This window comes from Gekko japonicus, unplaced genomic scaffold (genome assembly GCF_001447785.1).
Source record: "Gekko japonicus isolate JY-2015 unplaced genomic scaffold, Gekko_japonicus_V1.1 scaffold8, whole genome shotgun sequence".
In the NCBI taxonomy this organism is placed as follows: Eukaryota; Metazoa; Chordata; class Lepidosauria; order Squamata; family Gekkonidae; genus Gekko; species Gekko japonicus.
In genome coordinates, this window is record NW_015167057.1 from 3,441,004 (window position 1) to 3,458,653 (window position 17,650).

Genomic DNA, 17,650 nt, shown 5'->3' on the forward strand with positions numbered 1-17,650 from the left:
ATTAATTGTATTATATTGTATTACTGTAATTTTATATTGTTTTATTGTTTTAACCTGGCACTTCTGCCCTTGTTAGCCGCCCTGAGCCTTCGGGGAGGGCGGGATATAAATCCAAAAATAAATAAATAAATAAATAAAAATAAAAATAAATATCACTCCTCCCTCCAATTCTTAGTAGTGAATTAATTTTGATTTTTCAGGAGAGTACTGTTTTCACTGGATAGGCGGAATAAAACCGATGGGTTTAGACTGAATCTTTGCCTGGAAATGTGGTTGAGAATTTTATAAATAAATAAATAAATAAATAAATAAAAATAAAAATAAATATCACTCCTCCCTCCAATTCTTAGTAGTGAATTAATTTTGATTTTTCAGGAGAGTACTGTTTTCACTGGATAGGCGGAATAAAACCGATGGGTTTAGACTGAATCTTTGCCTGGAAATGTGGTTGAGAATTTTATTTTTGTAGACAGCGGGGGGAGGGGGTGCAGGACGGGACCTACTGGCGACTTTCCGATCGCACTGAACACCTTCTGCTCAATGAAGAATTTTAAAAGAAATCATCTTCATTCATATCCTGCTTTTCTCCCCACAATGGGGACCCAAAGCGGCTTACATTATTCTCCTCTCCTCCATTTTATCCGCACAACAATCCTGTGAGGTAGGTTAGGCTGAGAGCATGTGACTGGCCCAAGGTCACCCAGCGAGCCTTCCATGGCAGAGTGGGGATTCGAACCTGAGTCTCCAACACTCCAGTCAGTATACCACACTGGCTTTCATTCTGTGCAATGGGGAGCTTGTTTGTTCCTAGGCCGCATCTCCACAGGACCACTTCTTCCCATCGTGCTCCATCACAACAGCTTCACTCAGCAAAGCCCTTGGAGGGTACCCCCTGTGAAGGGGCAAGATTGGAAACTGCCTGTATGCCCACATTGACTTCTGTGGGCCCCCCTCCCTTGTGGAATGGCTTGCCAGCAGAGGTCAGGAAGAGTCCCGACTTCTATCTTTCGGCAGAATGTGCAAAACAGAAATGTTTGGGAGGGCATTTTTATAAGGGTGATCAGAACCACACTACAATGGAATGGTCCAGAAAAATCACTTTTATAAGGGAACATGATTGTAGCCTATTGCACTGCTGCTTCTATGTATTAGCCTGTTTTTACTGCACAGTTTTGGGCCCTGCCTGGATAGCCTAAGCTAGCTGGATCTCAAAAGGCTGAGCAGGGTCAGCCCTGGTCAGGATTTGGAGGGGAGACCACCGAGGAATTCCAGGGTTGCTACACAGAGGGAGGCCATGGCAAGTCACCTCTGAATGTAAATTGCCTTGAAAGCCCTACAGAGGGCGATTCGGCATTGGCTTCTCCCTCTGTTGTTTTACCAAAGGGGCAGCCGAAAATGATATTCAGAGACCTCAGGGCAACGTCGTACTGGCTGCAAAGTCACTGCTGCATGGTCATAATAAATCCATGCAGAAGGTGCCATAAAAGCCGATGATCAAAGGAAGCGAAAGCGGCACGCAATGCAGAGGGGCATTTCTGTTCCAACATGGTTTGGTACGACAACGGAGGGAAAAGCCAGTGCAGAATCGCCCAGAGTCGCCATCGGTCGGCTGTGACCTGGCAGCAATTCCCATCTTGTACCTCTGTAATCCACTCTCTGCGTTGTTTACGGGAGGTCATGCCTCATTTTCCGGCTGGCATCGCTTCCTAATTTCCACAATCCTAGTCCCGTTGCATTGCTTATCGGATACCTCATGCTGCCCGAATTGTTTTTCTCTGTTTTGATCATCCACCTTGAGCTGCAGTGAGAAAGGCAGGCTATAAATGAAGTCATCATAAATACTCCAACAGATGTTTGCCTACTGAGGACCAGCTACTCGACTGCCTGCCTCTTGCCCATCCTCGCTACCCATCAGCACAACATAGTATGAATTCTCTTTTCAGGAGTTCCCCAGGCAGCTGGCTTGGAGTTTGCCTGTTTGTAAAGGGAAGCAGAAAACGTTACAGCCGGCCGGATGGCCATCGCCCGCCTGCCTCCTTCCTTCCCGATGTTCAACTTTCCTCTCTTCCAAGGCAGACAACCCCTTCCCTCCCCTGTTGGGAAGATCTCTATGCAAAAGAAGAAGTAATCCATTCTCCAATGGCCAGCTCCACAGGAAAGACTGGGTCAATATTTTAATCCCATTGCCTCTTAAATTTAAATCCCAAGAGGAAACAGCCCATCCAGAGGCTGCATTCCAGATCCTGCTGGGATGGAGAGAGAAAGGGGGGGGGTGCTTACCCCTGCATCTGTTCCTCATTCAATCCTTATCAGCTCATTCAAGTGTTGTTCCAAAGCACACAAACACAGACGCACAGACCACCCCTTCAATCCAATTCAAAAGTCACTTTTTGTTGTTCAGTTGCACAGCCGAGTCCGACTCTGCAACCCCATGGACCAGATCACGCCAGGCCTTCCTGCCTTCCGCCGTCCTCTGAAATTGGCTCAATTTCATGTTCGTTGCATCGATGACACTGTCTAACCATCTCATCCTTTGCCGTCCCCGTCTTCTTTGACCTTCAATCTTTCCCAGCATCAGGGTCTTCTCCAGTGAGTGCTCCCTTCTCATTTGGTGGCCAAAGTATTTGAGCGATTAATTTATTTTGGTGGCTGCTCTTAATATTCCATTTTTAGAAAAAAAATGTAAACCGCATCAATTTCATTACCTGCCACAGAGCCCATTTTGGGGGAGTCAGGTGGGGCTTCACGTGTTTTTAAGCAAAACTGATATGCATTTGATATCTGATGCACACACATTAATCACTTTTGCGCTCCGTAATCCTATAATGTGGATATTTATCATCATACACGGATTGTTGACAGGGCCTGGCTGTGGGGAACACATCTTGCCTGTTTTAAAAGCGCTTCATTGGCTGACAGTTTGATTCCAACTTCGGGTACTGGTTGTGACTTTTTAACCCTTTCACGGCCTTGGATCCATATATCTAATGGACCGTTGCTCCCCCTGTGTCCCTGTGTAGAACCATAGAATCATAGAGTTGGAAGGGTCCTCCAGGGTCATCTAGGCCAGCATTTCGCATGATGTACTCTGCATATATATTAAATAAGCAAGGTGACAGTATACATCCTTGTCGTACTCCTTTTCCTATGCTGAACCAATCAGTTGTTCCATATCCGGTTCTAACTGTCGCTTCTTGGCCCTTATACCGGTTTCTCAAGAGACATGTGAGGTGGTCTGGTACTCCCATCTCTTTAAGGACCTGCCATAGTTTGTTGTGATCCACACAGTCAAAGGCTTTAGCATAGTCAAAAGTCAAGTCACTGAAAGGTACCAGAAAGCTATGGAGTCTAAGGCTATTTGAGAAATCCCTGAAACTGAACAAGAAGTGTATTTCTGTGCATGCAAAGAGTGCATTTCCATTGAGGAAACCCATCAGCCAACATCCAGGTACATGCAGGGAATGGTTTTTGTTTTGACTGTGAAAAGCACCATGCACATTCATGGCACTGCAATGAGCGGGAAGGACTGAACACCCTTTGCTGTAATCTTTGGGAAATTAATCACCCTATGGATGTGGAAGCCCTGACCTGGGTAGCCCAGCCTAGCCCCATTTCATCAGATCTCAGAGGCTAAGCAGGGTCGGCCCTGGCTAGTATTTGGGTGGGAAACCCCCAAGGAATACCAGGGTTGTGATGCAGAGAGGCAGATAATGGCAGACCGCCTCTGAACGCCTCTTGCCTTGAAAACACTACATAGTCGCCATAAATAAACTATGGCATGATGGCAAAAGAACCAACAAAAAATGGATGTGAAGGCTCCAATTAGCTTCCCCCCCCCCATCTCTGATTGGGCTCATTCTGTGTGGGTGCTGGCCCAGATCTCTAAGATGAGGGGTGCTAAGCTTCTTATACCCTGCCATGTTTCTGCTCATAACCAGGAACATGGCAGGGAGCCTAAAATTGCATTGGGCTAGACGAGGGGCCTACAGCGTGTGGCTCAAGAGCCAAATTTGTCTCAGTAAGGAACCAAATGTGACCCTTTTAAAAAGAAAACGGAAATGTTTATGTTAAGGTATATTGGAGGGGCAGGTGGGCATGCTAGAACAACCGAGAAGGGAAGGGAATGGCAGGAAAATGCTTTCATGGGGCTGAAGGGTTTCTTAGAGATCCTTTACAGAAAAAGAAATGGTAGAGGTAAACATTTGCCAGGAATCCAAGTGCAGATCAGGTGCAGATTTATGCCAGTGTGCTACAACACATCTAACAGAATGCTCTTGTGCATAGTTATGGCTGATTGTGAGATCTTGCATGTGTCACTACGTAATAAAAGGATTTGCAATGACCAGCATTTGGGCTGAGGCAACTGGATGGATTATCATTCAACGTGTCAGTTATTGGTAAATGTTAAAACTGTACTGCTTCAGTTCCGCCAATGGGCTTTCCTATACCAGCTCTTTGTTGACTTCTGACTCTGAATTATAATGTTGTTTTGGCTCTTTAATTATACCAGGATGCTGATCCCTGTGATAGGGCATCATCTGTCATCTGAGACAACAAAAACTTTAATGAGAGACCTTAATTGAAGTTATATAACTGATCACTTTTATTAAAACGTTACAAAGAAGCCCACAAATGCTTGCTTGTGATCCCAGTGCTGTTGCATTCATTGACCCGGTATGCTTCTACTGTTGCTATTGTCTAGAATTGCCATCATTTGTTTGCTCAGTTTTAATAGAAAATCCAGACAATGTCACTGACAATGTGCCACACTCCAGTGCTTTCCCTGTTGTCCTCCCGTGTTTTCTCAGGCTAGATTTATGGCAATTAAAAAAACCCTTAAAATGTTTATTTTAAAATGTATTTACTTAGAAAATCTCTATGCAGATAACTTGCTTGTTGTGAATTATAAAATAAAACACAAGCAAGACATTACAGCTTTAAAAACCATTCCATTAAAGCATAAAAATCATTGAAATTAGCAGCCATTTAAAACCAAAGCATAAAACATGGTGCAAATGAGGAGGGGACAATGATGTAAGAAACGTGGAGTCCCCACTGGGGAGAAAGAAGGGGTATGAATGAAGTAAGTAAAATAATTAATTAAATACCCAGAGTATAAAACACCATAAAAACACAAAACAAAAATTGCGAGCTGCCTAAATGATCCCCACAATCTTCAGGATAGAAGCAAATAGCAAAGGTCATTCAAATGATCAGATCCCTAGTCAAAGGCAATCACAGCATCAGGTTGTGTGATGGGGACAATGAAAGTACTCTTGCCCTGACCTGGATAGTCCAAGCAAGCCTGATCTCGTCAGATCTTGGGAGCTAAACAGGGCCAACCCTGGTAAGTACTTGGAAGAGAGACCTGCAAGGAATACCAGGGCTGGGACCCAGAGGGAGGCAATAGGAAGCCACCCCTCTGAAACATCAACCATGAATTCCAGTACACAAAATACTCACCAAAAAGTGCTCTTGAGATTTCTCAGGCTTGCTAATCCTATGAACCCCACCCCTTCCACTGAACAAAATGTATTGCAACATGACCTTCTGGTGAAGCTCACAAAAGCTTCTGCAGGATTAAGTTCTGCTCGTGTTTAAGATGACACCTGATTCCTGTTTTATTTTGCTGTGATAGAGTATAACAGCAACCAATGCTCCCTCTAAGCTGTGGAGTCTTGTGAGCAAAAATTCTACTTTGTGAGCGACTGGCATTAAAGTTGTGAGCCAGCGATTCGGCTACTGTAATAAATCAGTCTGCTCTGGAGCCCTCCTTCCTGAGCCAAGACAAAAATGTGTGAGCCGGAGGCTAAAAAACTGTGAGCTAGCTCACACTAACTCAGCTTAGAGGGAACACTGACAGCAACCCGTCTGGGATCTTTGCCATGCAGGACGTCTGAGGACACTCCTATCGGGCTGTTGAATGCGGAAAACGGCATTGTTTAAAGGGGCATTTTTTGTAAAGGGAACAGCACCATAGTTAATGTCTGTGTGAATTTCAAATGTTCATTACATTGTTAATTGCATGTTGTGATGCTGTGACAGTGTTTTAGAATGCCTTAGTCCACTCCAGGACTTGCGGTAGGCAGGAACAGGGAGAAAGGAAGTTGTAGCAATAGCCACAGGAATAAACAGCTTTAAAAGGGGGATTAGATAGATTCATGGAGGTTAAACCTATCAATGGCTACTAGCTGTGGTGACTGAGGGAAACTTTCACATTCAGAGGCACTAATCCTCTGAATCCCAGAGCCAGGAGGCAACATCGGGGGAAGGCCTCGGCCTCCATGCCCTGTTGTTGGCCCTCCAGAGGAACTGGTTGGCCACTGTGTGAGAAGGTGCTGGACTAGATGGACCACTGGTCTGGTCTAGCAGGGCTCTTTTTATGTTCTTTTGTATTCACCTAGGCTTCAGAAAGAAGTGGACTTATTGAACTGTGCTGCTGTCTGAAACCATGCCGCCTCCTTATTTTGATACCAAGCATTAAGAACACAGCACGTGTATGTCTCTGTGTGTGCGTGCGTATTGCATTATTCTTCATTTTGTAAACCTAGTTCATACAAAATAGTAAAAAGCCCAGTAGCAACATTAAGACTAACAAACTTTATTGTAGCAGAAGCATTTGAGAAATAAACACAATAAAGTTTGTTAGTCTTAAAGGTGTTTCTGGGCTTTTTACTATTTTGCAGAAACAGACTAACACGACTAACTCCTCTAGTTTATACCGTTTTTGCATTGTATTCTCTGGCCAAGTTCAGACTGGCAGTTTGCCCCAATACAGGCGCGTGTGAGGGACGTTTCACAAGCGGATTAAAGGAGCCCGTTCACACAGGGACATCTGTCTGGTGTTCCCCACCCGTACTCAACCCATTTTGTAGCGCTTGCCTCCCGGGTTTAAAAGATACCTGGTCAAAGTGGTAGCAAACCCTGGAGAGCCCGTTTACCCTGCTTCATTCCGCTTCCCGGAAGTGTGAACGTTAACCCCTAAGAGCCGGGAACAACCAGCATGAATAATGTGTGCCAGCTGTTTAGGCTGACTGACCTCCTAACCTCACTCTGGCACCAGGAAGGTGCAGGTAATCGCCTTGAAGAGGGGGTAGTGATGTGGCCAGATGTGCCTATGGCCCATAGCGGCCAGATCCTGCCCTATTTGCTGCCGCGCCTAGGCGCCAATGCACCTAGGCACCCATGCATAGGCACCTGCCGAGAGGAAAACGCCGCTTACAGCCACGCCTCCGGGCCAACAGTGTGAACGCTCCCTCGCGCCTCCTCCCGGTATTTTCCCGCATCAGTCGGCGCAGTGTGACCGGGAAAACCCGGAACAGTTTGTTCCGGCTCTTTTTTGCCACGACTCCCTCCCGCTTCAAACTGCCAGTCTGAACTCAGCCTCTGATTCTGCAGTCCAGTTTTTATGGCATCGTTGGTGTTTTTGCTTGTTTTTATTACATTTTTTGTTGTCTGTTGTTTATATTGCGCTGTTTTAAATGGCATGCCCTGAGTTTCGGCAAGAATGGGAGCCTACTAATGACATAAGTGAAAGAAACGCACAGCGGGGCCTTGTCCCATGGGGGCGGCATTGCTGGATTTTTATGGGGGATATCGTGCTGTATTTAAAAGCTGTGTGAAACCCCAGTTGCAAAGGCACAAAAGTCTTCTCTGGGCGATGCAAAAAAAAGAAAAGAAGTTCTAGTGCAGAAGCCGCCTGGGACACTGGAAGGCAGCAGCCAGACCTCTTCACCGCCTCAGTGTTATGCAGATTGGATTCACCGTGTTGGCAGGGCCACCGAGAGATTGTGAGCCACTCTGAGACTCCTTCAGGTAGTGAAGGGCGGTGTATAAATCCAATCTCCTCCTCCTCCTTTCCAGGGAGAATGGGTTATAAATTCCATAAATAATAATAATATGTGAGGCCACAGAGTCTTCCTGCCAAAGCTGCCATTTCCTCCAGGGAAACTGATCCCTGTTTATAGGGATGCCAGCTCTGGGTTGGTAAATTCCTGGATATTTTGAGGGTGGGGCCCGGGGAGAGTGGGGTTTGGGAGGGGAGGGACCTCAGTGGGGTGTAATGCCATGGAGCCCACCTTCTAAAGCAGCCATCTTCTCCAGTGGAACTGATCTCTGTTGCCTGGAGACCAGCTGTCATTCTAGAGAATCTCCAGCTGCTACCTGGAGACTGGCAACCCTATAGTCTGGATATTGGCTATAATTCTGGGAGACATCCAGCCTCCCCCCTGGAGGCTGCAGCCCCTAAATTCAACCTTGTTTGTCTGCTCACCTTAGATTATATGAACCAAGCCACTAGGTGGGGGGGGGGGGTCAGCATTGAAAAGCCTTAAGGCAATTTGCCTCCCCCACCCCATGCATTCGAGTGTATGATCTCAGTGCTGCTAGCTTACATTGTTCTCTCTTCTATTTTATCTACACAACAGCCCTGAGAGGCAGGTTAGGCTGAACATGTCCCAAGGTCACCCAGCAGTAAGCTTCTGGGGCAAAGCAGGGATTCGAACTTGGGTCTCCCAGATCCTAGGCCAATACTAGCTGCTACACTCACACTGGCATTCTACTTTAGCTTCTCTTTGGCTGCATCCATCCACATGTGACTGGATATTGTGCTTTCGTTATGCCGTATCAATGTGTGGATACTGCCTTTGACTTGACCAAAACGGAGGCAGACTTTCTAATGAGTCACACACTACCTCATCGGAATAAGTACAGCTGGTCTTGGTATGAAGCAAAATATCCTGGGCGGGGCGGGGAGGAGAAATATTAGTAACAGTCTACAGTGTTCCTTCTAAGCTGAGTTAGTGTTGTGCTAGCTCACAGCTTTTCAGCCTCCAGCTCACATATTTCTGTCTTAGCTCAGGAAGGAGGGCTCCAGAGCAAACTCAAAAGAACCATAAAATGCTAATACTTGGCACTTTGGTGGTTGGGGCTGGATATCTCTCAGATCTGAAGTTACCGGGCTTTCTAACTCTCTAAACAGATTGGTTACAAACAAACATGTGACTTAACAAACATCATTAACCCAGTAAATACTGAAGAAGTGTTTTAACTTGTAACACCCAACAACTCTCTATGGCACTGTACCATGCTGAGGCCCCTCCCCTCCCCAAACCCCGCCCTCTCCTGGATCCACCCCCCCAAAGTCTCCAGGTATTTTCCAATCCAGACCTGGCAACCCTCCTGTCAGCTGGAGATCAGTTGTAAAAGCAGGAGATCCCCAGGCCCCACCTGGAGGATGGGAACCCACATGCTGGGCAGATGGGCAGCTATCCTTCATACTTCCCACTGTGGGCACCCAAACACCCGTAGCAAACCCTGGCTATAAACTTCTCAAGCTGTCTGCTTTTTTTTGCCCCATCCTTCCTCTCTCTCTCTCTCTCTCTCTCTCTCTCTCTCCCCTTCTCGCTTTCTCCGAAATTAGAAGCGGTGTCTATTTCTGAACCGGAAATTGTGGAGGCAGAAGTCCAAGGCGTGGGCTGGGGAGGGGGCAGGGGGAGCGAGAGGGAAATGTTGGAGGGGGGGTGTTTGGTAAGGTCACTGCGGGTAAGGGAGAAGCGGAGCCGCGTGGCCACCTGTTGCCGTCAGAGGGATGGATTTTTAAGAACGGAAGGCTGCGGCTCGTGTAATTCCGCTGGGCACGGCTGTGCTTTCACCGGAGTGCGGTGCTGGTGGGGGGATGGCCTGGAAATGTATCGACCCCTGGAAAATAGATTGTGGAAACTGAACTCTTCAGAGATGAATGGAGTAATTGATGAACGAAGTCAACCGAGCGATGGACAGCTCGGTCTCTCTCCCCACAGGAAGAGACGGGAACCGAAAGAGCGAAAGGCGGCAAAGCCTCATCTTCACACTGTGTGGGAATCCAGACCCCTTCCTCATCCTGTCTCCCTTTGGCGGAAGACAGTTTGCTACGGGGGGGACGACCCCGTCCTCGGAGAGTCCCCAGTGGGATCAGAACACAGGGTCCCCTCCCTGCTCTGAGCTTTGAACCAAAAAGGGCCTTGTGCTCTCCAAAGGCTGGGGATTTTTTAATTTAGTGAGGGGAAAGACAGCAAACGGGGTATACAGTGGATAACAGAGCCAGTGCAGCTTAGTGATTAGAGTGTAGGACGAAGGCTGATTCTGCACTGGCTTTTCCCTCCGTTGTTTTAGCAAACCCACGTGGAACAGAAATTTCCCCTCCGCATTGCATGCTGCTTTCACGTCCTCTGATCATCCGATTTTATGGTACCCTCTGCATTGCATGCTGCTTTCACTTCCTTTGATCATTGGGTTTTATGGTAGCCGCCACACTTTATGCCGCTTTCGCTGCCTTTGATAATCGGATTTTATAGCACCTCCTGCATAGATTTATGGCCGTTCAGGGGTGACTTTGCAGTCAGTACAGCGTTGGCCCGGGGTATCTGTGGTTTTGAGCTGCACTTTCCCCTCCCAGTTAAGAAAATGTGGAACAAATGCTAGATGCAGAATCAGCCTAAGATCAGGTTTGACTCCCTACTTCACCATGGAAGCTCACTGGTAACTTGGCCTCATCACTCTTTCTCAGCTTAACCAACATCACAGGGTTGTTGTAGTTGTGAGGATGAAATAGAGGAGGGGAAGAAAATCAGATATGACAACGGCAGCGAGAGTATTATATGCACAAAAATGGGAAAGTTCGACATTACCCACAACAGAGGAATGGTTGGTGAAGATGATGGAACTTGCAGACATGGCTAAACTTACTTCTTTGATTAGAGAAAAGACATTATCTACGAATATTGTTCGCTGGAAACCCCTTATATATTTTTTGCATGAAATGGAAAAAAAATGAAATGATGATTTGCGGATTTAATAATTAAGGGGGGGGGAATTAGGTAACAGAAAAAAGAGAGCTCTTTTTTTGTAATTATAAAGTGTTTAGTTTGTAACTACTTATTTTTGTCATGGAGAAAATCGGAAGCTACTTTATATTCTTTATATTTTTTTCATCTCTTTTTCTTTATATCTTTCTTCTTTCCCCCCCCTCTGTTTTTCTTTGTTTTCTTCAACTTAGTATTTCTATTTCCTTTTTAAAGATATCTGTTGTTAGTTTTTATCTTTTGGTTTAAAAATTCTTAATAAAAATTATTTAAAAAAAAGATTTGCTCCAGGATGATACTATTCCTTGTACACGGTAATTTTGGAACAAGCCTGATCTTTAACTTCACAACATCCTCGCAGTGTAGAACTCTCTTTTCCCATTGTGTATATGATTGCTAGGCCTTGGACAAACCTCAAAGACACAGTGATGGATGTGAGATTCAAAATGAAGTCCTGCTCTACCTGTTTCTCGTGCAAACGTTCTCCGTATGTTCAAATCTGCCAGGGAGAGACCCCACCCCTCCTGAAATCACAACTGATCTCCAGACAACAGAGATCAGTTCCCCTGGAGAAAAAGGCTGCTTTGGAGGGTTTTGGCTACTGCATCAGTTAGTTTGCTCTGGAGCCAGCCTTCCCGAGCCAAGGCAAAAATGTGTGAGCCGGAGGCTAAAAAACTGTGAGCTAGCTCACACTAACTCAGCTTAGAGGGAACACTGCTCAGAAGCTAAGCAAGCTTGTAAGCTATTTGGATGGGAAACCACCAAGGAATACCAGGGTCATGATGCAGAGACAGGCACTGGAAACCACCTCTGAATGTCTGTTGCCTTGAAAACCCTACAGGGTTGCCATAAGTCACCTGTGGCTTGAAGCCCCCCCCCCCAAAAAAAACAAAACCAGGTGGTCACTTGCTTTTCCAAACCAGGAATTTCCCAACCCGGATCTGGCAACCCTAATACAGTCTGTGAGAAACACCGTAGAGTTGGTTAAGGGATTCCGAAATCCTGAAAGCAGTTTCTGTTTGAAACTGCTCTGCTGTACCAACCCAAAAGCCCACAGCAGCTGTCCTAGGGTTGCCAAGTCACCATTGGCCACCAGCAGGGGATGGGGTGGTGGTGTTGGGTTGCCAGATCCAGGTTGGGAAACTCCTGGAGATTTGGGGGATGGAGTTTGGGGAGGACAGGGAACCTCAGTGAGGTACAACGCCACAGAGTCCACCCTCCACAGCATCCATTTTCTCCAGGGGAACTGGTCTCTGTAGTCTGCAGATGAGCTGTAATTCCAGAGGATCCTCAGGTCCCACCTGGAGGCTGGCATCCCTAAGCTGTCCTGAGGGAATGGAAGGTTGTGGGGGTTTTATTCTTTAAAAACCAGAACTGAGCATGTCATGTGACTGGCCTTCTTTGTGTTTCTCTCTCCCTCAACCTGCGTGCCCGCATCACCCACTAGGAGGATGTTCCCGTTTCTGAGCTTCAACATCACTGGGCTGGACCCCGTGGCTCATTACAGCATCTGTGTGGACATTGTGTTAGTGGATCAGCACCACTGGCGGTACCAAGGCGGGAAATGGGTTCAGTGTGGCAAGGCGGAAGGAAACATGCCAGGTACAGTGGAGAAATAATTCGTGTTCTCTTTTGACTGACTCCCGAAGGGTGGCCGGGTTAGTCTGTCGTAGCAATGTGAAACAGAAATCAAGTGGTACCTTCAAGACTCAGGGTTTACTCCTGCAGAAGTTTTCGTGAGTCAGACGTTTTCGGAAGCCTATGAAGCAGAAAATTAGTTTACAGACACTTTTATAGCCAAAATTGCAGGAAAGGTGGCGGGGAGGTGGTTATAAAAGTGTCTGTGAAAAAAAAATTATCCACTTTATATGAAGAAGTGAGATCTGACTCACAAATAAATTTGGCGAGTCTGGTGGCCTTTTGCACATTCTGCTTTTTTCTCTCTTGTATGTTCGTGTTACTTCAGGGTCTTGTTTTTCTGTTCTGCATGTGTTTTGCTCTCTCTAGTGGTCAATTTAATATTGCATTGCTTTATGTCTGGGACATCTCCCTGCAGGTTTAAACTGCAGGTTTTTATGCCGGACATACAGCACTGTAATATTGAATCGACCTCTTGGGGGACCAAAAAACCCCATGCAGAGTAGAAAAATAAGGCCCCAAAGCAATAGGAACACACAGGCGAGGAATATGAGAATGTGAAAAAGCCCTTTGAGATGCCACTTCTGTTTTGGCATCAGTTTTGTGGCTTGGATTTGCACCAGCATTTCTGTAGACACAGTCTCTTGCATCCACAGAATGAGGTTTTCCCCCTCCCCTCCTTCACGGCAGCTGAAACACTGCCCCCCACCAATTCTGTTCCTGGGGGAGAGGGGATTTTGTGCCCTACCGAGTTCATGACTGAAGAGAGGTTTGAGATTTCTGGCTCATGTGTTTACACCTGGCCTACCTTATATGGCTGTTGTGAGGATTACAGAGATGATGAGCTACAATTTAGGGAAAATGCTGTAATAATGCTAAGATGATTGTGTGGCAAGGGAAAGGAATTCCACACATGCTTGGAAACATTCTTGCCTTTAGCATCTCTGTAGAAAAATCTGGGAGCATCCAGCAGAGTTTGAAACACATTTGCTGAGGAAACATTCTAAAACACTTTCCTTTCCTAGTTAGATTTTGCATGGAGAGGTGAAATTTTTTTTATATATATATATGCTTCTATTTCGACCTCCCAATTGTTTTCTTAAATTCAGAAAGGGTTATATTTTATATATTAATAAGATTGTTTCACCAGCTCCTAAATCTAATTGAGAATGTCTGAATTTACCCCTTTTCATAACCACCTGTCTTTGTCACACTCACACTGACAAATGTAGTCCTGTTCCCAAGACCTTTGGCTCCCTCTGGTGGCTCCAATGAGAATCTAGAGGGCCCTGCCATTAAGACAGGGTTAGCAAAACCTCCCTGACCTGGATAGCCCGAGCTTGTCAGATCTCAAAAGCAAAGCAGCGTATTTGGATGGCTAGTAGTTGGATGGGAGACCTCCAAGGAATACCAGGGCCATGATGCAGAGTCAAGCAATGGCAAACCACTTCTACATGGGTCACTATAAGTCAGTTGACTTGATGCTTTTAACTGGAGACGCCGGGGATTGAACTTGGGACCTCCTGCATGCCAAGCAGATGCTCAGCCGCTGAACCATGGCACCCACCTCGAACTAATGAGATGATAAATCTGCCTTATTGTGAGTCAGACTATTGGTCTCCCAACATGAATACTGTCTACTCCGACTGGCAGCACCAGTTCAGGATCTCAGTCAGAGGTAAGAACATAAGAACATAAGAGGGCCAGGACATTAGAAGCCCTCCCACTGTTGACCCCCCCCAAGCACCAAGATGACAGAGCATCACTTGCCCCAGAGCCCCTAGCTATACCTTGTGGCTAATAGCCACTGATGGACCTCTGCTCCATATGCTTATCTAATTCCCTTTTGAAGCCGTCCATGCTTGTAGCCGCCACCACTTCCTGTGGCAGTGAATTCCAAGTGTTAATCCCTCTTTGGGTGAAGAAGTACTTCCTTTTATCTGTTCTAACCCGACCGCTCAGCAATTTCATGGAGTGCCCACGGGTTCTTGTATTGTGAGAAAGGGAGAAAAGTACCTCTTTCTCTACCTGCTCTTTCCCATGCATAATCTTATAAACCTCAATCATGTCACCCCTCAGTCGTCGTTTCTCCAAGCTAAAGAGCCCTAAGCGCCTTAACCTTTCCTCATAGGGAAAGTGTCTTTCATGTCATTCCCTACCTGATCTCTTTAGCTGGAGACCACATACTCTACATACTCTATGGAGACCACATACTCTACTGTTGAGCCACAACCCCTTTCCTCTTGCGTCAGGGGAAGATCCAGCCCATTCTATTCCATTACAACTGGGTTGGTCTCATTTGCAAAATTATACTTGTTTAAAACATCATACACAACACAAAAAATATTATGCCTTGACTGCTGCCGTTGCTTTCCTCTGGAATTATGCTGCCTTACGTTATATCCATTTCCTTCTTTCCATAAATGTGGCTTATTATCGTGTATTTAATCCCCCCTGTATAACAAATTCATTTAATCTTCATTTAAACTTGTTGGGATTTTTGTTTCTGCCAGGGCTTTTTTTCTGGAGAAAGAGGTGCCGGAACTCTCAAGAGGGAAATGAAGCAGAAACACACGGGATTCTTTGAAACAATGTTATTTTCATGCACTATAGACCTACCTCAACTTTAAAGCAGTTTTAAACATTTTTGAGAATTTTGCTTCCACAAAGAGGTTCCGTTCCCCCAGGAAAAAAGCCCTGGTTTCTGCCTTCCCAATGGAAATCTCCAGGGGTAGCTCTAAGTATACAGCATACTTGGAGTTGGATTCAACTAGATTTTCTGCTGGTGAAAAAGTCAGGAGGCCCCCTTTTGACCACTAAGTTTGCTATGCTGGGGGTCATGGGATCTGCATGGGTCAAATTGCCAGGATTATGCCTGAAAATACTTTGGGGGGAGGGGCATGGAATGGGAGGGAGAGTGTTGCATAACATGGTGACATCACTTCCAAGTTATGACTAGAAGTGATGTCGTCATATCCTGTGGGTTCTAGGACGTCCCCAATCTCATGGTGAAGACCATAGAGGCTGGGCAAGTTCCTAGAGTCCTGCAGATGTGGTGCCCAGAAGTGATGTTGCTGCATCTGCAATGTTATCCCCCTCCCCTGTTTTCTCCCACTACAAAAGCAGGTGAGAGTGGACTAGAGCCTCGTGAGTATTCAATCCAACTGAGTGTTGGAAATCAGCTAAATTATACACTTTGTATGATCTTACCTTAAAATTTTGGGGAAGGATCTTCTCTTTGCTGCTGCGATCCTGGTTACAATACAATTTTGTAAAAAAACCCCACACCCCTCATTTTAATATCATGGCTGCCAACCAAGGAAATCTTGTAGTTCCACGGGTAGATCTAATGAAAAATTCACAGCCTAACAAGCCTGACAATTTGTGACACAGGCATAGGAACAGAGGGGTTTCAAACCCGTTTCAATGTGTCCGTGTAGACTAGGGTTGCCAAATGTACTCACCTGTGCCGGCGGGGACTTTGTGTTGCCTCCCGGTGCGTTTTCCCCTCAAGTGACGTGCATGCGGGGGTGGGGTTTCCCCCGGGCCCCGATTCCGCGGGGGTGGAAATCAGGGCTCCAAAGCGGGGGGAATTCCGCCCCCCGGGGGGATTTGGTAGCCCTAGTGTAGACTTTTCTAATTCCATGATCCAGTGCTAGGCCCCAAAGTGCTTTGCTCTGGTCTTGGGCAGATTGACAGATGCTTACCCGAATGCCATCTTTCCGGCAGGGAATCGGACATACATGCACCCGGATTCTCCGAATACTGGCGCCCACTGGATGCGGCAAGAGATCTCCTTCGGAAAGCTGAAGCTCACCAATAACAAAGGAGCATCAAATAATGTTACGCAGGTAATCGTGGCTCTTGGTTGCCTGAAGTTCTTTTTATTGCCCCGTACAACAGCGCTGCACGATCCAGGAGGCACGATGTGATGCTGGGGATGGTGGGGCGCAACTCTTGGGTCACCCATACCTGAATCCTGTCCCGTTTGTCTAGCAGATGATCGTGTTACAATCTTTGCACAAGTATCAGCCACGGCTACACGTCACGGAGGCCAAGGAGGGCGAGGTGGACGAGGTGCAGTCTTCTCTCTGCACCCAGACCTTCACCTTCCCCGAGACTCAGTTCATTGCTGTGACAGCGTACCAGAATGCTGATGTGAGTTTGCAATGAGGTGGAGCGCATTGCCGGGATTTTTACACTGGGATTTTAAAGTTTGGGATAATGGAGGAAAGGGGGAGGTTTGGCTCCCCATTGGGTGTGTCTGTTGGTGGATAGGTAGACTTTGGCTTCTGCCACTGAGAGCCACAAAAGGGGGAAAAGGTTGCCATAACAATGCTCCCTCTAAGTCGTGGAGTCTTGTGAGCAAAAAATCTACTTTGTGACCTACTGGCATTAAAGCAAAAAATCTACTTTGTGAGCAAGCGGTTTGGCTACCATATAAATTACTTTGCTCTGGAGCCATCCTTCCTGAGCTAAGACAAAAATGTGTGAGCTGGAGGCTGAAAAACTGTGAGCTAGCTCACACTAACTCAGCTTAGAGGGAACAGTGGTTGCCAACTTTGGCTGGGGAAATTGCTGGAGATTTCGGGGCCTTGCCTAGAGAAGGGGGAGTTCGAGAAGGGCAGGGAGCTCAACGGGGAGGCGATGCCATACCAGTAGTAGTAGTTGTAGTAGTTTTAGAGGGAACAGTGGTTGCCAACTTTGGCTGGGGAAATTGCTGGAGATTTCGGGGCCTTGCCTAGAGAAGGGGGAGTTCGAGAAGGGCAGGGAGCTCAACGGGGAGGCGATGCCATACCAGTAGTAGTAGTTGTAGTAGTTGTAGTAGTTTATTACAGTCTGTAGACCAGCATACAGTTTAATCAAATAGAATACAATATTCCCCCCCCCTGAATTTAAGAGCTTTTAAGGTGCAGTTCCTGTAATTTGAAAATTAATGCACAGAATTTTAGCAACTTGACATGTAATCTTAGAATTATTAGCAGAGAAAAACCAATGAAGCCTTTCTTTATTTGTGTTTACATGGCCGAGGATCGTATCAAGTAATGGAGTAATTATTCCAAGACGTACCTTCCTTTTATATATATATATATATATATATATATATATATTTGTGTGTATGCGTGTGTGTGTGGGAGACATGTTTGTCTTTTTGTGACCCCCACTGGGGC

The 17,650-nt window shown here is 46.2% G+C and overlaps 1 protein-coding gene across 1 annotated transcript in view; it reads left to right on the forward strand.

Moving 5' to 3' along the window:
- The window catches only part of TBX21 (T-box 21), a 70,545-nt gene that overhangs the window by 46,554 nt on the left and 6,341 nt on the right, over positions 1–17,650 (forward strand). Inside the window, exons 2-4 of the mRNA XM_015412430.1 lie at positions 12,289–12,443; positions 16,209–16,330; positions 16,479–16,637. Coding sequence (XP_015267916.1) covers positions 12,289–12,443; positions 16,209–16,330; positions 16,479–16,637 — 436 coding nt within the window. The remainder of the gene's footprint in view (positions 1–12,288; positions 12,444–16,208; positions 16,331–16,478; positions 16,638–17,650) is intronic.